The sequence below is a fragment of the Pagrus major genome, chromosome 2, assembly GCF_040436345.1.
Source record: "Pagrus major chromosome 2, Pma_NU_1.0".
Classification (NCBI taxonomy): Eukaryota; Metazoa; Chordata; class Actinopteri; order Spariformes; family Sparidae; genus Pagrus; species Pagrus major.
The window spans coordinates 12,982,151-13,007,402 of record NC_133216.1 but is presented as its reverse complement, the minus strand read 5'-3'; the positions used below and the strand labels follow the sequence as shown (position 1 = coordinate 13,007,402).

Here is a 25,252-nt window from a genome sequence, read left to right as displayed (position 1 = left end):
ATATATATATATATATATATATATATATATATATATATATATATATTTATATGTATATATATATATATATATATATATATATATATATATATATATATATATATATATATATATATTTATATGTATATATATATATATATATATATATATATATATATATATATATATATATATATATATATATATATATATATATTTTTTTTTTTTTTACATACATTTTTTTTTTTTAAAATAAAATTATAGGCCTACAACATACAATAGCAGCTCCTGGGCTCATAGGCCCTCCAATAGGCCTATCCATTTGTCAGTCACACCACAAGCGCTGTCATTGGTGAAGAGAAACACATATGGTGCAATCAGGTCCCTGTGGCTTTGTGATAGTTAAAAGACAAAACCTATAAAAATGCTCAGAATTGAGGTCTTATCTTTGGGCCTTGGGTGGTAAATATTGTGGTGAGCAACTATGCTGCTGATAGCAGATGTGCTACTTCTTTCCCTTCTGGCTGTCAGAGGAGGGAGCCCTATGTGTCAAACATATGGCACAAAAGAGCAGTCTCAGTTTTCTAAGGAGGGAGACATCAACATTGGAGGCATTTTCTCCTTCCATCAGAATCCAGTCACTGTTGATCCAGCTCTCCAGGTCAACCCAGGAACAATCCAGTGTGAAGGGTAAGACAGGGATAAAGAAATGCAATTGTACTGTAATTCTTATCACAATTAGGTGTTGTTTACTCATTTTTTAAGATGATATTCTTTTATATCCATATGTGATTTTTGCTTTCTTTTTTTTTTTTGTTTGTTTTTTAAAATTTGTTTGTTCAGACTGGACCCAGGAGAGCTTCAGTATGCGTACACTATGATGTTTGCCATTAACGAGATCAACAACAGCTCAGAACTGCTGCCAGGAGTGACTCTGGGTTACAGGATCTTTGACTCCTGCCCCAGTATCCCTCTGTCCATCAGGGCATCACTAAACCTGATGAACAGGTATGAGAGCAAGGTTGACAGCTGTAACAAACTCACCAATGTGCATGCTGTCATAGGGGAAACCACATCCACCTCTACAATAGGTATTGCACGCACAATGGGACCCTTCCATATACCTGTGGTGAGTGTTGGGGGCATGCAAGCTGTTGTTGTTGAAAGTGATGTAATATAATACATTAAAATGTTTGATTCATATTAGGTAGATAATACATCTGAAAATGTGCTGTCTCTGTTTAACTTGTGTTTCAGATCAGTCATTCAGCCACTTGTGCATGTCTAAGCAACAGAAGAGACTATCCCTCTTTCTTCAGAACCATACCAAGTGACATTTATCAGAGCCAAGCCATCGCAAAGCTTGTGAAACACTTTGGCTGGACATGGGTAGGAGCTATCAGAACGAATAGTGACTATGGGAATGGTGGCATGGCAACTTTCCTGGAAGCAGCAGAAAGGGAAGGGGTGTGTGTTGAGTACTCGGTGGCTATTTACAGAACTGATCCCAGGAAGTGGTTCTTAGAAGTGGTAGACATTATAAAGAAATCCACCTCCAAGGTAATAGTGGCATTTGCTGATGGCACGGACCTTGATATTCTTATTAAGGAGCTTCATGCTCAGAATGTGACGGGCCTGCAGTGGGTGGGCAGCGAGGGCTGGATCACATATCGCTATATTGCCTCTCCGGTAAACTACGCTGTGGTCCAGGGGGCCGTGGGCTTTGCAGCACTTAATGCTCACATCCCTGGGCTGCAGGAGTTTCTGGCTAACAGCAGGCCCTCCACCACACCGGGAGACCAAGGACTAGTGGAGCTGTGGGAGACGGTGTTCAGCTGCACCCTGATTCCCCAAGCAGAGACCCAAGCTCAAGGGTTAGTCGCAGCATGCACTGGGAAGGAGTCTCTGTGGGACACAAACACACGCTTCACAGATGTTTCAGATGCCAGTCTGATGAATAATGTTTACAAGGCCACATATGCCATCGCTCATGCATTGCACATGCTATTTACTTGCAAAGATGAACAGGGGCCTTTTGAGAACAATACTTGTGCTGACAGGGAAATTGTCCAACCATGGCAGGTAAACATAAAAAAAAGGCTGTGCCTACATTACAACTATTGTATTCATAATGTAGTTAAATAACAACATCACTATTTCCCTGCAGGTGCTGCATTACCTAACACAGGTCAATTTCACCACTAAGATTGGTGAAAATGTGTTCTTTGATGAGTTGGGTGACCCTGTGGCACGTTATGCTCTGGTAAACTGGCAGATGGATGAGACAGGTTACATTCTCTTTGAGACCATTGGCTATTATGATGCCTCCCGGCCTGAGGGTCATCAGTTTGAGATGAAGGAAGGTGTGAGAGCAGTCTGGGCGGGCGAGAATCTTGAGGTAAAAGAGAAAAATTTAGACAGCCTGTCGTTTTTAAAATCTTATTTTGGACTTGACATTCTTCCTTTTTTTATAAATAAAAAAGTAATCTTTGACACTCTTGATCAGTATGAAAATTGTATCAAAAGTAATAATTAATAGCAGAGTTAATTACCATATTAACATGATTATGAGCCGAGAAGTCCTTATGGATGTTTTTATTAATGCTTTCACTGCGATACAGGTACCAAGGTCTGTGTGCAGTGAGAGCTGTCTGCCAGGGACCCGCCGGGCTTTTGTCAAGGGCAAGCCTATCTGCTGTTTTGACTGCATCACCTGTGCTGATGGCGAGTTCAGCAACAGTACAAGTGAGACTGCAGGATTTCTAGCCTTTACTTTCGCACTCATCGTGTTTCTATTGGGCAAAATCACTGTCAGCACGTTACTGGTCTATCTGAAGATGTGTGTGCTGTACAGCCTAAATGTATTTATGCTTTCAGATGCAGTGAAATGTGACAAATGCCCTCCTGAGTACAAGTCCAATGAAGAGAGGAATAACTGTGACTTAAAAGCTATTGAGTTCCTCACCTTCAGGGAATTGATGGGTATACTGTTGGTCACATTTTCAGTCTTCGGTGCCTGCCTGGCGATGACTATAGCCCTGATATTTTTTCACTACAGGCAGACTCCTATTGTCAGGGCCAACAACTCTGAGCTGAGCTTCCTGCTGCTCTTCTCCTTGACTCTGTGTTTCCTGTGTTCTCTGACCTTCATCGGCCGGCCCTCTCAGTGGTCCTGCATGCTGCGACACACAGCATTCGGCATCACCTTTGTCCTCTGTATCTCTTGTATTCTTGGTAAAACAATAGTGGTGTTAATGGCCTTTAAAGCAACACTTCCAGGCAGTAATGTGATGAAATGGTTTGGGCCTGCACAGCAAAGGCTCAGTGTTCTCGGTTTCACTCTCATTCAGGTTGTAATTTGCATACTTTGGCTGACAATAAATCCTCCCTTTCCCTTCAAAAATATGAAACACTATAAAGATAAGATTATACTAGAGTGCGACATAGGATCACCTGTAGGGTTCTGGGCTGTGTTAGGATACATAGGGCTTCTAGCTGTGCTGTGTTTTATTCTTGCTTTTTTGGCTCGAAAGCTGCCTGATAATTTCAATGAAGCCAAATTTATCACCTTTAGCATGCTGATATTCTGTGCAGTCTGGATCACTTTTATCCCAGCGTATGCCAGCTCTCCTGGGAAGTTCACTGTTGCAGTGGAGATATTTGCTATTCTGGCATCAAGTTATGGAATGCTGTTTTGCATTTTTTTACCCAAGTGCTACATAATTTTATTGAAGCCTGAGAACAATACAAAGAAGCATTTGATGGGTAAAGTGACCCCAAGAGCCCTTTGAGTTATTTGTTTAGTCACAATAGATTTTTTGTTATGACTTTTCTGTCTCTAATGGGTTTGAAAAGGGGCTGATTCCCTAGCAATGAAAAGGCAATGTATAGCTCTGCACAAAACATCCTCTTGTCATATAAAAAAAAACAGTAATGTGGCAGCTTAGTTTTCTCAAGTGACAGGCTCATAAATTATAATTAATGTATAATCATAACTGCCAACCTTGAGCTTATACTTTTGTCCTATGTATTTGTGTGCTCCCAAGGTCAATAATGAACCCCTATGTTCAATTTATAAATAATTGAAAATAAAATGAAAACACCATGTGAAATTTTTTTTTTGTATTGTTTTTCACAGCTATGACAAGAGTGGTTTCACATTAAAGTACAACACCACACATACTATATATAAAAACTATGTAACAACACAAAATTATCCAGTACACATCACAGAGACTTAATCATTTTAGAATGTATCAGTCAGTGTAAGTAGATGTTTCAGTGTATCAGGAAATAATTTCGACCCCAAAACATAATAAATGTTTTGGGGTCGAGTCTGTCACACTCAATTAATTGTGGATTTCAGTAGTGCTTACAGCACCTTACAACCATGTCTGATGAACAAAGAGTCAAAGAGATCCAACTGAATACTGATCTGTTTACAGTAATACACTAAAGCCTGCAATGGCATACTGTCAGAGCTCTATACCCTGTATAAGTAAAGGCTGATTAGTAAGGCCCCATCTCATGTTAAATAAACCATGACTAAAACAATAAATTGGGGTGAGAAGAGAGGAGGAGGAAAAAAGAGCAGTGATTATAAATTCAAGTTCAAAATGAGGCCTCCATAATCTTTCAATGTTAACGTTAAGAAGGTAAAACTTTTACACAGCCTGACTGAATATTCTAATCTGATGACATACACAGTTAAGATATAAAACATAGATGAAAGCCCAAAACTATTTTTCTGTTTGGGCACCTCCCTCCTCTCGCCCCACCTTGTAGGTCCACAGATAAAACATCAGTGTTCTGTTATTATTTTCATGCTGGTCCATGAGTATAAATACCAGTGTAAGCATATGATTTGCATCAAGGTTCATGTCATGCCACCGGGTAGTTTAGCGCTAGATGGAATGACGTCCACACAGAGGTGGCCAGAGAAGGGTTGGGCACTTTTACAGCTGTTGTTGGTTGTTTCATTCTCTCAGGCTGAGGAGCCGGTGTGCAGGCAGAGAGGGGATCCTGAGATCCCTCAGATATCTAAAGATGGGGACATTATGTTGGGGGGTGTCTTCTCTTTCCACAGCAGCTGGAAAGTCATAGAGGATGCCTACATGCACAAACCAATGCCACTGCAATGCACCAGGTAAATTATATCATTAAAATATATTTAGAATTGAATCATCTAAGAGAGTGGGAGCAGATAAAAAAATAGGTATAAAAATGTTAAAATTTATACTGATAATTAACATGAGAAATGTTGTGTTGATTTAAACAATCAAAGGCTTTCATGTACTATGTTATTGCTGCTATAAAGGACAACATATTTGTAATTTCAACTATTTATAACTGTCCACATCAAGTTTCAACTTCAGAGGGATCCAGTATGCCCAGGCTATGCTCTTTGCCATAGAGGAGATTAATAATAGCACAGATCTACTGCCTGGCATCTCTCTGGGATATAAGATCTATGATGTCTGTGGCTCCATTGCCAGGGCTCTGACAGCTGCACTTGCCTTGGCTAATGGTAATGAAAGGGTATCTGCACCGTCAGAGGCACCATGTACCACACCTGCCAAAGTGCAGGCCATTATGGGAGAGACCTCTTCCTCTCCTTGTATGGCCATAGCTACTGTCATTGGACCCTTTCATATTCCACTGGTGGGTATTGGTAGAAATTAAATTATATTTGTGAAAAAACAATTCTTCTTCTTCTAGTTGGTCATTAATACAGGTTTTAAAACAATTTTAGTGTGCTCTGTAAATATTTTATAATATATATTTACATTGAAATATAATTTCTCTTTTTCTTTTAGATCAGTCATTTTGCAACTTGTGCTTGTCTCAGTGATAAAACCAAGTACCCATCATTCCTCAGAACAATACCCAGTGATTACTACCAGAGCAGAGCCCTGGCCCAGTTGGTCAAGTACTTTGGCTGGACTTGGGTTGGAGCTATTAGATCAAATAATGATTACGGAAATAATGGCATGGCCATATTTACAGAAACTGCCCAGCAGCTGGGTATCTGTCTGGAGTACTCTGTATCTTTCTTTAGAACAGATCCACCAGACAAAATGCAAAAGATAATTGACATTATCAAGGTTTCTACCTCTAAGGTGATTGTCACTTTTCTCTCCCACATGGATATAGATATGCTAATACATGAATTGTCTCGCCACAACTTGACTGGGTACCAGTGGGTGGGCACTGAGGCCTGGATCTTTGATTCCCACACTGCAGCCATGGACAGGCATCACATTCTGGATGGTGCCATAGGCCTGTTCATCCCCAAAGCACATGTCAGTGGCATGAGAGAGTTCATGTTAGATGTGAAGCCGCTCAACTCATCTAGTAATGAATTGTTTACAGAGTTTTGGGAGACATTGTTTAGCTGCAAGTTCAAGCAGTCAAAGTCATCAGCAGAGAATCAGACAGAATGTACTGGACATGAAGATGTGAATGATGTGCAAAACAGCTTCACTGATATGTCACTCATGCCTATCTTTTACAATGTTTATAAAGGAGTGTATGCTGTGGCCCATGCACTTCATAATATTCTCAGCTGTAATAAAACATGTAACAACAAGGTGCAACTGGATCCATTTATGGTGAGTTGAACACCACAGATTTTGTCTTTATATTAAGTCAAATTAACAAAGAAGATAGTGTAAGTGTTGAAAAATAAATTGTTGCAATCTTTCTATTTCTTGAGACATAACACCCAAAATGTTTGTCAGGTAATGATCAACATTGGTGCATATCTTTTTAGATTTTACAGCACATAAGAAAGATTCAGTTCACGACAAAGGAAGGAGATGAGGTCTATTTTAATGAGAATGGAGACCCAGCAGCAAAGTATGAAATTATAAACTGGCAGCCAACAGAAAATGGCATTGTGGACTTTGTCACAGTTGGTCTTTATGATGCATCTTTACCTGCAGACAAACAGCTGAATCTGCTAAATAAGTCTCTAATTTGGGCACAGAACTCCCCAAAGGTAAGTTCTATGTGATCACGAATTATTAATGATTAATAATATAATATTAATAATTAATGGTTATAATGTTTGAGCTGTTACGAAAATTAAACTTGATAATCATGATGTTTGGTTTCGATGCATCAAAATTAATGATGGAGGCTTTCAAAGACAACACATTATCAAAGTGAATGCCCATAATTGTTTTCTCATTGTCATTTTGTGCATACAGGTGCCTTTGTCAGTTTGCAGTGAGAAATGTCCCCCAGGAACTCGAAAGGTTCTGCAGAAAGGAAAGCCTGTCTGCTGCTATGACTGTTTAAGATGTGCAGAGGGAGAAATCAGCAACACCACAGGTGTAGTTATTTGCAGTTGCTAAAGCAAACCAAAAATCAGTGCATTACAATCATAAACACATGCAAATCCAGGTTAAAGCCCATGTTTATTAAGTTTATTTTAAAATAATTCCAATTTCATTGTTTATAGAAAAAATTAATATATCCAAGGGAAGATCGATGCAGTCTGTGTTGTTTTGAGCCCATTAATTCTCAGAATTCTTTGGCCACATCTGTGGGAGGAAAAGGGAGCGATTGTGTATCATCAGCAGTGTATTATTTGGTACCATTATAGACACATGAACAAATGACTCTCCCAGTTTTTATCTTTTTATTTAGTAAAACTACCATGAGTGACAAGCTTCCTATACAGTTAATTAAAAGAGCTTCGTAGTTAAAACAACATTATGTAGAAGGCGGCATTTGAGTGCAACACCACTGTTGTAAATACAAATCCCAGGTCTGTAACAATTTGTCAGACATAATGTAGGTGCTAACTACCATCAAAAATCATTATGTCATCACAATGTTATGTCTTAAAAAACGTGTATCTTGAAGTAAACATGTATGTAACTCTGTGATACTACCCTCTCACTGAAGTTACATAGTGCAGAAACAAGTGATGGGGGGCAGAGTGGCTGAGACAGAGACACCATTCACCCTGTTACAAGACACTGGACCATCAAAATGATTTTGAGGCTGTTATTTTAAGGTAAAAAAGTTGCATAATGTTGCTTTAGGTACTTCTTCTGTTATGAAGGAGTGGCAGGCAGGGCCCTAAAATCCTTTTGGGCCCTAAGGCGCTGCTTGTGGCTGTCTCAGTCACAGTTCTAGCAGAAGTAATGGGACTGTTTACTGAAACTGACAGTGTAACTTCCAGCGAAGTCTGGACCACATGAAGCAAAGTTTTTGAGCGCAGGAAAGTCCCCACTGCGCGAAAGAGGTTTCATGTAGCCAAGGTAGAGGTTTTGCCAAGGTTTCACAGGGCTCGTGGAGGAACTCAGCCAATAGAGCAAAGTGGAGTGCTCTCTCGAGCTGTGCAAGTACAGGGACCACTGAACACTGACAGCAGATATCAAGTCAAGAGGGGTTCCAAACCCATAAGAGCAGAGATCGCATCCTCAGATGTTCGTGATGTAGAGAAGTTTACTTCCAGAGAGTTACACATTGTTGACTCTTCCTCTCCATGGACCACCCATGGCCTCAAGGTCTGCTTTACGCTTTCCCTCCTTTCACACTTTCACGTTTTCCCAGCAGGGCTCAGATTGGTGGCCTGGCCACTGAAAAAGACAGACTTTTGACTTTGGACTCTTTACCAGTCCATGTCAGAGACAATGCAAGAGACCCTGCCCCCACCCTCTAGGGCTGGTTATTTGTATGTTTATGTGGTATGGGGCTCACCAAGTAGATCCCTACTCAGCTACAGGCCTGCAAAATTTCATTTCTGCAAACCCAGCTGAGGTAGACAGACCAATGTAAGGAAGAAGAAAGGGAGGGAGGTCATGAGTGTAGGCAGAACAAAAGTCAATGTCCAATGCTGGGCAGGAGAGAGGTTGGCCAGACAGGGAAGTTGTTGATAACCAAGAGATGGTAGTGGCAATCAAGGTGGTTCATTTCAACGAAAACACAATCAATGAGAGTGACTGTTACTTGATTTTCTCAGTTCATCAGAGGTGCCAAGAGGCATAAACTTCAGAGGACTAGACTTTTGGGCTTTCCATAGAACTTGGACACACTTGATGCACTTCAGCATCCATCCTTTGAGGGGCTGATTTTAAGTGGTTTTCTGCTAAAATGGCATTGCTGTTAACCATAACCTCTACCAAAAGAATTGGTGAGCTCCAAGCACATGTCGGTTCACAATGAATGCTGCAGGTTCTTTCCAGATGGGCTGGGTGTTATCCATCACCCCAATAAAGCATTCCTGCCTAAGGTTCTATCGAAGGTCCACTTGACCCAGCCAGTCAAGCAGTTTACTGTCCTTTCCTGAGGTAGGGGAGGAGGTCCAGCTTCCTGGCTGCTTGGAGATGCATTCGGATCGAACTATCAGTGATTCCATACCAACTGAGGTTTTTTATAGGTAAACCTTGGGGTGTGGCCTGGTAAACTGGTGTCTTTAAGAAGTGTCCACGTACCCTGACAGCAGACAGGGTTCTCCCTGTACATGTGGAATATAAGGGAGTGGACAGATAGCCTCTTCAAAAAAAACAACCAAAGTTTAAATGTAAACAATAGTTGAGCATGCAGACAATTGTCAATACAGATGTCAATGCAATAATTGCATTAATAGTTATATAAATATAGTTATAGTTATAATTATAGTTATTGAAACAAAATAAACAAACAAAGATTAATGAATCATACCATTTTATACTGTGCTGTACTTATGTGATCCAAATTATTCATCATCATACCATTATCCTGTAATCGTGTATTGTCTGTTTAACACCTGCATCCATATTATTTTTCAGATTCTGTCACCTGTGCACGTTGCCACCCTGAGTTCTGGTCAAATGAGAGAAGAGATGCCTGTGTAAAGAAGGAGGCAGAGTTTCTCTCATATAAAGAGATTATGGGAGCACTGCTGACTGCAGCTTCTCTCTTTGGAACATGCATGACTGCTGTTGTGGCTTACGTTTTCTTCAGATTCAGGCAGACTCCTATTGTCAGGGCCAACAACTCTGAGCTGAGCTTCCTGCTGCTCTTCTCCTTGACTCTGTGTTTCCTGTGTTCTCTGACCTTCATCGGCCGGCCCTCTGAGTGGTCCTGCATGCTGCGACACACAGCATTCGGCATCACCTTTGTCCTCTGTATCTCTTGTGTTCTGGGGAAAACCATAGTGGTGTTAATGGCCTTCAGGGCCACACTTCCAGGTAGTGATGTGATGAAATGGTTTGGGCCTGCACAGCAGAAACTCAGTGTTCTGGGTTTCACTCTCATACAAGTTATCATATGTATCCTCTGGTTAACAATTTCTCCTCCTTTTCCCTTCAAGAATTTCAAGGAATTCAAGGACAAAATCATCTTAGAGTGCGCTCTGGGCTCAGCTGTAGGCTTTTGGGCTGTACTTGGGTACATTGGACTTCTGGCCATGTTATGTTTTATTCTTGCTTTTCTGGCTCGGAAACTACCTGATAATTTCAATGAGGCCAAATTTATCACATTCAGTATGTTGATTTTCTGTGCAGTATGGATCACTTTTATCCCAGCTTATGTCAGCTCTCCTGGGAAGTTCAGTGTTGCTGTGGAGATATTTGCTATTCTGGCTTCAAGTTTTGGACTGCTCATTTGTATTTTTGTTCCAAAATGTTACATCATTTTACTTAAACCAGAGAAGAATACTAAAAAGAACATGATGGGAAAGGGGGCTCCAAAGACTGCAAAAGCATTCTAGTGCCATTATACTCTTTATATTATAACTTGTTAACCAGACAGTGAAATAGACTATCTTCCCTCATTTATTTATTTAGGGCTGTGATTAGTGGTACCCAGCACACAATGAGAGAGATCAGCTCTGGCTGAGCTGCAATGTGGGACCAAGTGCACCCGAAAATGCCTGAGGCCTTTCCCATGAGAATCTGCACCCACCATTGATTGACCCCTACACCATAACCCAAAGCAATTGGACAACTGAATCCATGTTGTTTTCCATGTGATTTGAGGGTCATGCTATGGATTAATAGGAGTGAATAAAAAGTGATATGTTAGAACTAGGGTCTCACATCAAATGGGAACAATATAGAATGGTTTGTAGGTATTTCCCTCGTGCTTCCCACCATGAGTCACTGCTTGAAATGGAGGTTATGATCCTCATTCATTCATTAATTTTGTATCACTGTATCAGTGCTAAGATCATCATTGCATCTATTCATTATATCCTATGTTCAGTAGTTACTGGATATGTATGTAGTTATTAGATCAATAAACGTTTCTTTATAGAGAAGTTGATTAAGTGGTTTGTGTTGTGTGTGTGAAACATTAGAGTCACTGTTTACAAGTCAAGGATTGAACTGGTTATCAATGTTACTTTACTGAGGAGGGTGCCCCAAGGTGAATTTATTGCAAGTCAAAGTCTGTTACTCATTGTAAGTACTTCTCATTTGTGATTGCCCAAAGTTGAGTGAAATCACTCTTTTTCACCTTGAGTACTGATTAGTGTGTTAATGCTACGTATTGTATAAAGCACTGCCATGGGCTGTAAAGCTAATTAACCTGGTCTGAAGAGCAGAGCAGAGCTATGCCATTGTTGAGGATTCTACTCTTGGTTCTGCTAATGGAAAAGGGAAACTCTGTGCTGACTGCAAGGCTCAGCACAACCGGCTAAATTGGCCAAAGATGGTGGCCTCATTATTGGATGCATCTTTTCATCTTGAGCAGTGCACAGTTATGCAATTAACATCATTTAGACACTTACAGAAGTACAAAATGCAACAAGGGCTAGGGCTATTTATTTTAAATAGATTATATATATATATATATAGATTATATATATATATATATATATATATATATATATATATATATATATATATATATATATATATATATATATATATATGTATATGTGTGTGTGTGTGTGTGTACTTTATTTAAGACATCAGCATAAATATATAATTTAGTTGGGTCTGTCACCACACCATATACCAAGTATATTCTATGTTGATCTGCTTTGGTATTAAAGCCAGCAACTTTTCAGTTTTGATTAACTTTCACTACTATCAGCAGCAACAGGCTGCATTCGGCAAAACAACTCTAAGAACCCAATGTATACTACATTCCCAGCTCCAGATGTTGGACAAAGTTAACAGCTGTATGGTCAACAAAGTAGAGCATTTAGCAGCTAAACAGTTGGTGGAGACCAAAAAAGTGCAAAGCAAGACACAAACACATTAATACACATTACATTAAAATATGATAATGTTTTATATACACCTTGATGCACTGCCCCAAATACAAAAAAGAACAAGAAATTGTGTTGTGTAGTGTTATGTGATAAAAATCAACAGTTTTCTCAACTAGATGAAGGCCCAAAATTGGTCTGTTTGGGCATCTCCTTCCTTTCATCCCACTCAGTTCTTTTCCTTTTTTTTTTTTTTTTTTTTTGCTGCTCTAAATTGTATAAATATCAGTGCAAGCTTCTGATTAACATGAAGGTACATATGATGCCACCTAGTGGTTTAGTTCTCTTAGACAGTATGATGTCCACACAGAGGTGGCCAGAACAGGGATGGGCGCTCTTACAGTTGTTGTTGGTGGTGTCTGTCTCTCAAGCTGAGGAGCCAGTGTGCAGGCTGATAGGGGGTCCCCAGAATCCCCAACTATTCAAGGATGGGGACATTATGTTGGGGGGAATCTTCTCCTTCCACAGCAGCTGGAAAGGAAGACAGGATACCTACATGGACAAACCTCTGCCACTGCAATGCACCAGGTAAATTATTCCATAGAATTCTATGGCATGGTATAATCTATGTAGATGTCCAATTTTGCAGAGGAGCTAAGTAGATAAATAACCAGTATGAAACATGGTTATCTAACTGGGAGTTATTGTAAGAAATATGCCTTGTTGTTGTATGTACTAACACCATTAAATGTTTCAATTTACATTTTTTTGCAATCAAACTATTTATAAGTGTCTGCATGAAGTTTGAATTTCAGAGAGTTCCAGTTTGCCCAGGCTATGCTCTTTGCCATAGAAGAGATCAACAACAGCACAGACCTACTGCCTGGCATCTCTCTGGGCCACAAGTTTTATGATGTCTGTGGCTCCATTGCCAGAGGTGTGAGGGTCGCACTGGCCTTGGCTAATGGCAATGAAGTTGTGTCTGCACCCTCCGAAGCACCATGTACCAGACCTGCCCAAGTGCAGGCCATTATGGGAGAGACATCTTCCTCTCCTTGCATGGCAATATCTACTGTCATCGGACCCTTTCATATCCCGCTGGTGGGTAAGATTAGCTAAAATTAAATTATTTTCGTTAAGAAAATGTTAAAAATAATTTGAGTGTGCTTCGTGAATGTTTTATGTTTTATTCTTGGAATATCTTTTTTTTCTTCTTTTAGATCAGTCACTTTGCTACTTGTGCTTGTCTCAGTGATAAAACCAAGTACCCATCATTCCTCAGAACAATACCCAGTGACTACTACCAGAGCAGAGCCCTGGCCCAGTTGGTCAAGTACTTTGGTTGGACTTGGGTTGGAGCTATTAGAACAAATGATGATTATGGTAATAATGGGATGGCCACATTCACAGAAACTGCCCAGCAGCTGGGTATCTGTCTGGAGTACTCTGTGTCCGTCTTTAGAACAGATCCACCAGACAAATTACAAAAGATAGTTGACATTATCAAGGCTTCCACTTCCAAGGTGATTGTTGCTTTCCTTTCCCACATGGATATGGATGTGCTATTACATGAATTGTCTCACCACAACTTGACTGGGTACCAGTGGGTAGGAAGTGAGAGCTGGATCTTTGATTCCCACACTGCAGCCATGGACAGGCATCACATTCTGGATGGTGCAATAGGCCTGTTCATCCCCAAAGCACATGTCAGTGGCATGAGAGAGTTCATGTTAGATGTGAAGCCGCTCAACTCATCTAATAATAAATTGTTTACAGAGTTTTGGGAGACATTATTTAGCTGTAAGTTCAAGCAGTCAAAGTCATCAGCAGAGAATTTGACAGAATGCACTGGACATGAAGATGTGACAGGAGTGCAAAACAGCTTCACTGATATGTCACTCATGCCTATCTTTAACAATGTCTATAAAGGAGTGTATGCTGTGGCCCACGCACTTCATAATATTCTCAGCTGTAATAAAAAATGTAACAACAAAGTGCAGCTAGATCCATTCATGGTGAGCTGAACACAAGCTTTTTTTTTTTTTTTTTACAAAATGAATTATATTTTGTGGAAAAAACATTTCAATCTTTTTGTCATACTGTGTATACAATACACCTACAAAATGCTTGTCAGATAATGATCTATAATAATATCTGCTTAGATTTTACAGCACATTAGAAAGATTCAGTTCAAAACAAAGGAAGGAGATGAGGTGTACTTCAATGAGAATGGAGACCCAGTAGCAAAGTATGAAATTATAAACTGGCAGCCAACAGAAAATGGTATTGTGGACTTTGTCTCAGTTGGTCTTCATGATGCATCTTTACCGGCAGATAAACAGCTGAATCTGCTAAATAAGTCTTTAATTTGGGCACAGAACTCACAGCAGGTGAGCTAAAATGTGAAAATCTTGATTGTTAATGAAAGACTATAAAGTCAACTTCTTGTCATTATCATACATTTTTTCATTGTTATTTTGCTCATGCAGGTGCCGTTGTCAGTTTGCAGTGAGAAATGTCCTCCAGGAACTCGCAAGGTCCTGCAGAAAGGAAAGCCTGTCTGCTGCTATGACTGTTTAAGGTGTGCAGAGGGAGAAATAAGCAACATTACAGGTGCAGTATGTTAAATGCAAGACAAACAAACATCTAAAATTTGTCATGTTCATGTGCCAATTTTAAGAAATTATTTTAAGCAAACCAAAAACCAACATCATTACATCAAAAATCCTAAACAAGCAAGTTACTCAGGTGTATTTAAAAGTACTTCCATTTCACTGTTTATACACATATGAATAAATAACTAGGACAATTGGAAAAGAATGTTGTTGTCAGCCCATTCATTCCAAGTATGTGTATTATTAAGCCCAATTTAATACATTTTCACTATTTTGTAAATTGTATATTGCTGGACAGAGAAAATGGAACACCTGACAAAATACTGTAATGGTCCAATATGCATGATAATATTTTCATTTGTGTATAATCATCTGAAACTAAGAATGGTTGTGTTTTCGTTACCTTAGAATAAGCTACTATATCCACAGAGTCGGCCATGTTGCACTGCCATATATTCTGCAGCAGCCCAGAATGGATAAATCAACCACTGGCTCCAGAAATTGCCTTTTGTGTTTGTTGCCCTAAATCCAATGTAATGGACCTTCAACAGCTTGTACTTGTATATTTGAAATACTTAAAAAAAGCATTATATAATATAAACACAAGTGAATCATGTGTAATGTCTCTTTTATGTATAAAATCAAAATCTTTCATTATGATTTCATTTAACCCTCAGAATGTTATCTATCTATTATGTGATAATCAATAAGTGTCTGGCTTGTAGATATAGAACATATGCAACATAGACACAAAAAAATACAAATGTCCTGAACAAGTCCAAAACCTGCTTCAATTTTATGTTCCAGATTCCATCACCTGTGTGCGATGTGACCCTGAGTTCTGGTCAAATGAGAGAAGAGATGCTTGTGTAAAGAAGGAGGCAGAGTTTCTCTCATATGAAGAGATTATGGGAGCACTGCTAACTGCAGCATCTCTCTTTGGAACATGCATGACTGCTGTTGTGGCGTTCATTTTCTTCAGATACAGACAGACTCCTATTGTCAGGGCCAACAACTCTGAGCTGAGCTTCCTGCTGCTCTTCTCCTTGAGTCTGTGTTTCCTGTGTTCTCTGACCTTCATCGGCCGGCCCTCTGAGTGGTCCTGCATGCTGCGACACACAGCATTCGGCATCACCTTTGTCCTCTGTATCTCTTGTGTTCTGGGGAAAACAATAGTGGTGTTAATGGCCTTCAGGGCAACACTCCCAGGTAGTAATGTGATGAAATGGTTTGGGCCTGCACAGCAAAAACTTACTGTTCTTGGTTTTACTCTTATACAAGTTATCATTTGTATCCTCTGGTTAACAATTTCTCCTCCTTTTCCCTTTAAGAATTTCAAGGAATTCAAGAACAAAATCATCTTAGAATGCGCTCTGGGCTCGGCTGTAGGTTTTTGGGCTGTACTTGGGTACATAGGACTTTTGGCAATGTTGTGTTTTAGTCTTGCTTTTTTGGCTCGAAAACTGCCTGATAATTTCAATGAAGCCAAATTTATCACCTTTAGCATGCTGATATTCTGTGCAGTATGGATCACTTTTATCCCAGCGTATGTCAGCTCTCCTGGGAAGTTCAGTGTTGCTGTGGAGATATTTGCTATTCTGGCTTCAAGTTTTGGACTACTTGTTTGTATTTTTATCCCAAAATGTTACATTATCTTACTGAAACCAGAGAAGAATACAAAAAAGAATATGATGGGCAAGGTGGCACCAAAGTGATTCTAAATACGTTAAATAATATGGTGGCAAAGTCATTTTAATACCATTGTAATTTTGACATAACAATTTGCTTACCAGACTGTCAAGTTGATGTCTTTTAATTTCATTGAATACTTGCATTGTGCTTCTGTAGTATTTTTCCACCATACATCATAATGTGTATATATATATATATATATATATATATATATATATATATATATATATATATAGACATATATATACATATATATGTCTCTCTATATATATAGAGAGAGACATATATATGTATATACAGTATATGTATATATGCCCTTACAACAATTTACAGTATCTCAACAATTTATAAAATTGTGTTAAAAAATAAAACCTGAAATTTATCTCTGTTTTGATTGTTGTCTGGTTTACTTCATGCTTTTGTACCTGTGTGCTAACTTGTATGCGGGCCGTTATGTATAGATGGATAGGCTGGGTAATTGGAGGGTACCTCCCTCCTCTCAATCCACCTCATGTGTCCACGGACATCAGAAATCACTGTTTAATTATTTATTTGTGTTGTTCCAAAATGTTTAAACATCAGTTTGATTTGCATAAAGGTACATGTGATGCTTACTAGTGGTTTGCTTCCCTTCGACAGCATGATGTCCACACAGAGGTGGCCAGAGAAGGGTTGGGCACTCTTACATCTGTTGCTGTTGGCATCTCTCTCTCAGGCTAACGATCCAGTGTGCGTGCGGAGGGGCGATCCAGAGAAACCCCAGCTATCTAAGTATGGGGACATTATGTTGGGGGGAATTTTCTCTTTCCATAGCAGGTGGAAAGACCGAAAGGACACTTACATGCATGAACCATTGCCTCTCCAATGCACCAGGTGTGTGCAGACCAGCTGACTCATGTCCTAACAGACATATTCAACATCTCCCTGAGTCAAGCTGCTGTGCCACCATGCTTCAAAACTTTAGCCATCATCTCAGTCCCCAAAAAACCCACACTCACCAGTCTAAATGACTACTGACCAGTAGCACTTACGCCCATAATAATGAAGTGCTTCAAAAGGTTAGTCAAGGACCACATAACCTCTGTCCTTCCCCCCTCACTTGACCGACTCCAGTTCACCTACCGCCCAAACCGTTCCACTGAGGATGCTATATCCACTGCACTTCACCTGAGTCTCCAACGCCTGGAGAAAAATAACTCTCATGTGCGAATGTTGTTTGTTGATTTCAGCTCGGCATTCAACACCATAATCCCCCAGCATCTGGTGGATAAACTCGGCCCACTTGGACTGAACACCCCACTGTGCAACTGGATTTTGGATCTGAACACCAGATCGCTGCAGGGATGTGTCCTGAGCCCCATTCTGTTCACCCTGATGACCCACGACTGCTGTGCAAAGTCCAGTACAAACCACATCATTAAGTACGCGGATGACACGACAGTGGTGGGCCTGATCCAGAACAATCAGGAGAACACCTACAGAGAGGAGGTGAAACATTTTGCTGACTGGTGTGGGAAAAACAACCTGGTCCTGAATGTCAAAAAAACCAAGGAGATGGTGATCGACTTCAGGAAAAAACAGCCCGTGCACACCCCGATCTTCATTAATGGAACTGCCGTGGAGACGGTTCAGAACACAAAGTTCCTGGAGGTGCACGTCTCTGATAACCTGTCCTGGTCCCTGCACACCTCCTCTCTCGTGAAAAAGGCTCACAAACGCCTACACTTCACACGGCGGCTGAAGAAGGCCCACTTTAGTCCTTCCATCCTCACCACTTTCTACAGGGGCACCATAGAGAGTGTGCTGACCAGCAGCATCTCTCTGTGGTTTGAAAACTCTAACACCTTGGACAGAAAAGCCCTAGGGAGAGTGGTGAGGTCAGCAGAGAGGACTATTGGGGCTGCGTTGCAACCCATAGAGGATTTGGCCCAGAAGCGCTTACTGACCAAAGCCGCCAGCATCCTAAAAGACTCCACCCACCCCTGTCACAGACTGTTCTCCCTCCTGCCATCAGGAAAGAGATACGGCAGCCTGCATAGCAGCACGGTCAGGTTTAGGAACAGTTTCTACCAGTGGCGTGCACAGACTTTTTGACGGGCATGGGCGAAAAGAAAAAAAAGGGCACATACAGCGCGTTCTCGCCACTAAAGAGCACGTTAGCGCGCGTTTTGGCTCCCAAGAGGGCAGTTTATCATGTTTTAACCAGCCAAGGGGGCAGTTTAGTGTGTTTTGCCAACCAAGAGGGCTCTTTAGCACGCGTTTTGGCTCCCAAGAGGGCACTTTAGCGCACGTTTTTCAACAACTGGGCCACGAGGGGGGGCGACCGCCCCCGTGCACACCACTGGTTTCTACCCTGCTGTTATCAGACTGCTTAACAAACACCCACACTAACCTCAACATGTGCAATAATAAATATCCAGTGCAATATATCCATTATCTGTGCAATAATAATTATCCTGTGCAATATCTATTTATTATCTATTACTTATGTCTGCTCAATTCACTTCTTTTCATTTTTATATCTAGATCTAAGATCAACAACTCTGAGCTGAGCTTCCTGCTGCTCTTCTCCTTAAGTCTGTGTTTCCTGTGTTCTCTGACCTTCATCGGCCGGCCCTCTGAGTGGTCCTGCATGCTGCGACACACAGCATTCGGCATCACCTTTGTCCTCTGTATCTCTTGTGGTCTGGGGAAAACAATAGTGGTGTTAATGGCCTTCAGGGCCACACTTCCAGGTAGTGATGTGATGAAATGGTTTGGGCCTGCACAGCAGAAACTCAGTGTTCTGGGTTTCACTGTCATACAAGTTTTTAAGAATTTCAAGGAATTCAAGGACAAAATTATCTTAGAGTGTGCTCTGGGCTCAGCTGTAGCCTTTTGGGCTGTACTTGGGTATATTGGACTTCTGGCCATGTTATGTTTTATTCTTGCTTTTCTGGCTTGGAAACTACCTGATAATTTCAATGAGGCCAAATTTAGCACATTCAGTATGTTGATTTTCTGTGCAGTATGGATCACTTTTATCCCAGCTTATGTCAGCTCTCCTGGGAAGTTCAGTGTTGCTGTGGAGATATTTGCTATTCTGGCTTCAAGTTTTGGACTGCTCATTTGTATTTTTGTTCCAATATGTTACATCATTTTACTTAAACCAGAGAAGAATACTAAAAAGAACATGATGAGAAAGGGGGCTCCAAAGACTGCAAAGGCATTCTAGTGCCATTATACTCTTTATATTATAACTTGTTAACCAGACAGTGAAATAGACTTCTATCTTCCCTCATTTATTTATTTAGGGCTGTGATTAGTGGTACCCAGCACACAATGAGAGAGATCAGCTCTGGCTGAGCTGCAATGTGGGACCAAGTGCACCCGAAAATGCCTGAGGCCTTTCCCATGAGAATCTGCACCCACCATTGATTGACCCCTACACCCTAACCCAAAGCAATTGGGCAACTGAATCCATGTTGTTTTCCATGTGATTTGAGGGTCATGCTATGGATTAATAGGAGTGAATAAGAAGTGATATGTTAGAACTAGCGTCTCACATCAAATGGGAACAATATAGAATGGTTTCTAGGTATTTCCCTCGAGCTTCCCACCATGAGTCACTGCTTGAAATGGAGGTTATGATCCTCATTCATTCATTAATTTTGTATCACTGTATCATTGCTAAGATCATCATTGCATTTATTCATTATATCATATGTTCAGTAGTTACTGGATATGTATGTAGTTATTAGATCAATAAACGTTTCTTTATAGAGAAGTTGATTAAGTGGTTTGTGTTGTGTGTGTGAAACATTAGAGTCACTGTTTACAAGTCAAGGATTGAACTGGTTATCAATGTTACTTTACTGAGGAGGGTGCCCCAAGGTGAATTTATTGCAAGTCAAAGTCTGTTACTCATTGTAAGTACTTCTCATTTGTGATTGCCCAAAGTTGAGTGTAATCACTTTTTTTCACCTTGAATACTGATTAGTGTGTTAATGCTACGTATTGTATAAAGCACTGCCATGGGCTGTAAAGCTAATTAACCTGGTCTGAAGAGCAGAGCAGAGCTATGCCATTGTTGAGGATTCTACTCTTGGTTCTGCTAATGGAAAAGGGAAACTCTGTGCTGACTGCAAGGCTCAGCACAACCGGCTAAATTGGCCAAAGATAGTGGCCTCATTATTGGATGCATCTTTTCATCTTGAGCAGGGCACAGTTATGCAATTAACATCATTTAGACACTTACAGAAGTACAAAATGCAACAAGGGCTAGGGCTATTTATTTTAAATAGATTATATATATATATATGTACTTTATTTAAGACATCAGCATAAAGATATAATTTAGTTGGGTCTGTCACCACACCATATACCAAGTATATTCTATGTTGATCTGCTTTGGTATTAAAGCCAGCAACTTTTCAGTTTTGATTAACTTTCACTACTATCAGCGGCAACAGGCTGCATTCGGCAAAACAAATCTAAGAACCCAATGTATACTACATTCCCAGCTCCAGATGTTGGACAAAGTTAACAACTGTAAATTGTTATAAGTATAAAAAAAGAACAAGAAATTGTGTTGTGTAGTGTTATGTGATAACAATCAACAGTTTTCTCAACTAGATGAAGGCCCAAAATTGGTCTGTTTGGGCATCTCCTTCCTTTCATCCCACTCAGTTCTTTTCCTTTTTTTTTTTGTTTTTACTGCTCTAAATTGTATAAATATCATTGCGAGCTTCTGATTAACATGAAGGTACGTATGATGCCACCTAGTGGTTTAGTTCTCTTAGACAGTATGATGTCCACACAGAGGTGGCCAGAACAGGGATGGGCACTCTTACAGTTGTTGTTGGTGGTGTCTGTCTCTCAAGCTGAGAAGCCAGTGTGCAGGCTGATAGGGGGTCCCCAGAATCCCCAACTATTCAAAGATGGGGACATTATGTTGGGGGGAATCTTCTCCTTCCACAGCAGCTGGAAAGGAAGACAGGATACCTACATGGACAAACCTCTGCCACTGCAATGCACCAGGTAAATTATTCCATAGAATTCTATGGCATGGTATAATCTATGTAGATGTCCAATTTTGCAGAGGAGCTAAGTAGATAAATAACCAGTATGAAACATGGTTATCTAACTGGGAGTTATTGTAAGAAATATGCCTTGTTGTTGTATGTACTAACACCATTAAATGTTTCAATTTACATTTTTTTGCAATCAAACTTTTTTATAAATGTCTGCATGAAGTTTGAATTTCAGAGAGTTCCAGTTTGCCCAGGCTGTGCTTTTTGCCATAGAAGAGATTAACAACAGCACAGACCTACTGCCTGGCATCTCTCTGGGCTACAAGTTTTATGATGTCTGTGGCTCCATTGCCAGAGGTGTGAGGGTCGCACTGGCCTTGGCTAATGGCAATGAAGTTGTGTCTGCACCCTCCGAAGCACCATGTACCAGACCTGCCCAAGTGCAGGCCATTATGGGAGAGACATCTTCCTCTCCTTGCATGGCAATATCTACTGTCATCGGACCCTTTCATATCCCACTGGTGGGTAAGATTAGCTAAAAGTAAATTATTTTCGTTAAGAAAATGTTAAAAATAATTTGAGTGTGCTTCGTGAATGTTTTATGTTTTATTCTTGGAATATCTTTTTTTTCTTCTTTTAGATCAGCCACTTTGCAACCTGTGCTTGTCTCAGTGATAAAACCAAATACCCATCATTCCTCAGAACAATACCCAGTGACTACTACCAGAGCAGAGCCCTGGCCCAGTTGGTCAAGTACTTTGGTTGGACTTGGGTTGGGGCTATTAGATCAAATGATGATTATGGCAACAATGGGATGGCCACATTCACAGAAACTGCCCAGCAGCTGGGTATCTGTCTGGAGTTCTCTGTGTCTTTCTTTAGAACAGATCCACCAGACAAAATACAAAAGATAGTTGACATTATCAAGGTTTCTACCTCTAAGGTGATTGTTGCTTTCCTTGCCCACATGGATATGGATGTGCTATTACATGAATTGTCTCACCACAACTTGACTGGGTACCAGTGGGTAGGAAGTGAGTGCTGGATCTTTGATTCACAAACTGCAGCAAGGGACAGGCATCACATTCTGGATGGTGCCATTGGCCTGTTCATCCCCAAAGCACATGTCAGTGGCATGAGAGAGTTCATGTTAGATGTGAAGCCGCTCAATTCAACTAGTAATAAATTGTTTACAGAGTTTTGGGAGACATTTTTTAGCTGTAAGTTCAAGCAGTCAAAGTCATCAGCAGAGAATTTGACAGAATGCACTGGACATGAAGATGTGACAGGAGTGCAAAACAGCTTCACTGATATGTCACTCATGCCTATCTTTAACAATGTCTATAAAGGAGTGTATGCTGTGGCCCACGCACTTCATAATATTCTCAGCTGTAATAAAAAATGTAACAACAAAGTGCAGCTAGATCCATTCACGGTGAGCTGAACACCAAAGATTTTTTTTCTTTTTTTACAAAATGAATTACATTTTGTGGAAAAAACATTTCAATCTTTATGTCATACTGTGTATACAATACACCTACAAAATGTTTGTCAGGTAATGATCTATAATAATATCTGCTTAGATTTTACAGCACATTAGAAATATTCAGTTCAAAACAAAGGAAGGAGATGAGGTTTACTTTGATGAGAATGGAGATCCAGCAGCAAAGTATGAAATTATAAACTGGCAGCCAACAGAGAATGGCATTGTGGACTTTGTCACAGTTGGTCTTTATGATGCATCTTTACCTGCAGATAAACAGCTGAATCTGCTAAATAAGTCTTTAATTTGGGCACAGAACTCACAGCAGGTGAGCTAAAATGTGAACATTTTGATTTTTAATGAAAGGCTAAGAAAACAACTTCTTGTCATTATCATACATTTTTTCATTGTTATTTTGCTCATGCAGGTGCCGTTGTCAGTTTGCAGTGAGAAATGTCCTCCAGGAACTCGCAAGGTCCTGCAGAAAGGAAAACCTGTCTGCTGCTATGACTGTTTAAGGTGTGCAGAGGGAGAAATAAGCAACATTACAGGTGCAGTATGTTAAATGCAAGACAAACAAACATCTAAAATTTGTCATGTTCATGTGCCAATTTTAAGAAATTATTTTAAGCAAACCAAAAACCAACATCATTACATCAAAAATCCTAAACAAGCAAGTTACTCAGGTGTATTTAAAAGTACTTCAGTTTCACTGTCTATACACATAAATAAATAACTGGGACAATTGGGAAAGGATGTTGTTGTCAGCCCATTCATTCCAAGTATGTGTATTATTAAGTCCAATTTAATACATTTTCACTATTTTGTAAATTGTATATTGCTGGACAGAGAAAATGGAACACCTGACAAAATACTGTAATGGTCCAATATGCATGATAATATTTTCATTTGTGTATAATCATCTGAAACTAAGAATGGTTGTGTTTTCGTTACCTTAGAATAAGCTACTATATCCACAGAGTCGGCCATGTTGCACCACCATATATTCTGCAGCAGCCCAGAATGGATAAATCAAACACTGGCTCCAGAAAGTGCCTTTTGTGTTTGTTGCCCTAAATCCAATGTAATGGACCTTCAACAGCTTGTACTTGTGTATTTGAAATAATTAAAATTATATACATTATTTAAACACAAGTGAATCATGTGTAATGTCTCTTTTATGTATAAAATCAAAATCTTTCATTATGATTTCATTTAACCCTCAGAATGTTATCTATCTATTATGTGATAATCAATAAGTGTCTGGCTTGTAGATATAGAACATATGCAACATAGACACAAAAAAATACAAATGTCCTGAACAAGTCCAAAACCTGCTTCAATTTTATTTTCCAGATTCCATCACTTGTGTGCGATGCCACCCAGACTTCTGGTCAAATGAGAGAAGAGATGCCTGTGTAAAGAAGGAGGCAGAGTTTCTCTCATATGAAGAGATTATGGGAGCACTGCTGACTGCAGCATCTCTCTTTGGAACATGCATGACTGCTGTTGTGGCGTTCATTTTCTTCAGATACAGACAGACTCCTGTTGTCAGGGCCAACAACTCTGAGCTGAGCTTCCTGCTGCTCTTCTCCCTAAGTCTGTGTTTCCTGTGTTCTCTGACCTTTATCGGCCGGCCCTCTCAGTGGTCCTGCATGCTGCGACACACAGCATTTGGCATCACCTTTGTCCTCTGTATCTCTTGTGTTCTGGGGAAAACCATAGTGGTGTTAATGGCCTTCAGGGCCACACTTCCAGGTAGTGATGTGATGAAATGGTTTGGGCCTGCACAGCAAAAACTCAGTGTTCTGGGTTTCACTCTCATACAAGTTATCATATGTATGCTCTGGTTAACAATTTCTCCTCCTTTTCCCTTTAAGAATTTTAAAACATTCAAGGACAAAATCATCTTAGAGTGCGCTCTGGGCTCAGCTGTAGGCTTTTGGGCTGTACTTGGTTACATTGGACTTCTGGCCATGTTATGTTTTATTCTTGCTTTTCTGGCTCGGAAACTGCCTGATAATTTCAATGAAGCCAAATTTATCACCTTTAGCATGCTGATATTCTGTGCAGTATGGATCACTTTTATCCCAGCATATGTCAGCTCTCCTGGGAAGTTCAGTGTTGCTGTGGAGATATTTGCTATTCTGGCTTCAAGTTTTGGACTGCTCATTTGCATTTTTATTCCAAAATGTTACATTATCTTACTGAAACCAGAGAAGAATACAAAAAAGCACATGATGGGGAAGGGGCACCAAAGTGATTCTAAATACGTTAAATAATATGGTGGCAAAGTCATTTTAATACCATTGTAATT

At 40.0% G+C, this 25,252-nt stretch overlaps 4 protein-coding genes across 4 annotated transcripts; all 4 read left to right on the top strand.

Moving 5' to 3' along the window:
- Positions 1 to 463: 463 nt before the first annotated feature.
- Positions 464 to 3,770, top strand: LOC141016207 (extracellular calcium-sensing receptor-like). Its single transcript, XM_073490448.1, has 6 exons — positions 464 to 669; positions 823 to 1,108; positions 1,237 to 2,061; positions 2,147 to 2,377; positions 2,601 to 2,724; positions 2,857 to 3,770. The coding sequence occupies exons 1-6, from the start codon at positions 464 to 466 to the stop codon at positions 3,768 to 3,770; spliced, it is 2,586 nt and encodes an 861-aa protein (XP_073346549.1).
- Positions 3,771 to 4,892: 1,122 nt separating this feature from the next.
- Positions 4,893 to 10,687, top strand: LOC141019699 (extracellular calcium-sensing receptor-like). Its single transcript, XM_073494690.1, has 6 exons — positions 4,893 to 5,125; positions 5,343 to 5,640; positions 5,796 to 6,590; positions 6,752 to 6,979; positions 7,191 to 7,314; positions 9,765 to 10,687. The coding sequence occupies exons 1-6, from the start codon at positions 4,893 to 4,895 to the stop codon at positions 10,685 to 10,687; spliced, it is 2,601 nt and encodes an 866-aa protein (XP_073350791.1).
- Positions 10,688 to 12,530: 1,843 nt separating this feature from the next.
- Positions 12,531 to 18,534, top strand: LOC141019689 (vomeronasal type-2 receptor 1-like). The gene is made up of 7 exons (XM_073494678.1): positions 12,531 to 12,721; positions 12,937 to 13,234; positions 13,354 to 14,148; positions 14,296 to 14,523; positions 14,623 to 14,746; positions 15,556 to 16,459; positions 17,670 to 18,534. The coding sequence occupies exons 1-7, from the start codon at positions 12,633 to 12,635 to the stop codon at positions 18,532 to 18,534; spliced, it is 3,303 nt and encodes a 1,100-aa protein (XP_073350779.1). The 5' UTR covers positions 12,531 to 12,632.
- A 2,692-nt stretch (positions 18,535 to 21,226) lies between these two features.
- LOC141019679 (extracellular calcium-sensing receptor-like) lies at positions 21,227 to 25,217 on the top strand. Its single transcript, XM_073494665.1, has 6 exons — positions 21,227 to 21,459; positions 21,676 to 21,973; positions 22,093 to 22,887; positions 23,036 to 23,263; positions 23,363 to 23,486; positions 24,292 to 25,217. Exons 1-6 carry the CDS (start codon positions 21,227 to 21,229, stop codon positions 25,215 to 25,217), a joined length of 2,604 nt encoding a protein of 867 aa, XP_073350766.1.
- Positions 25,218 to 25,252: the final 35 nt, after the last annotated feature.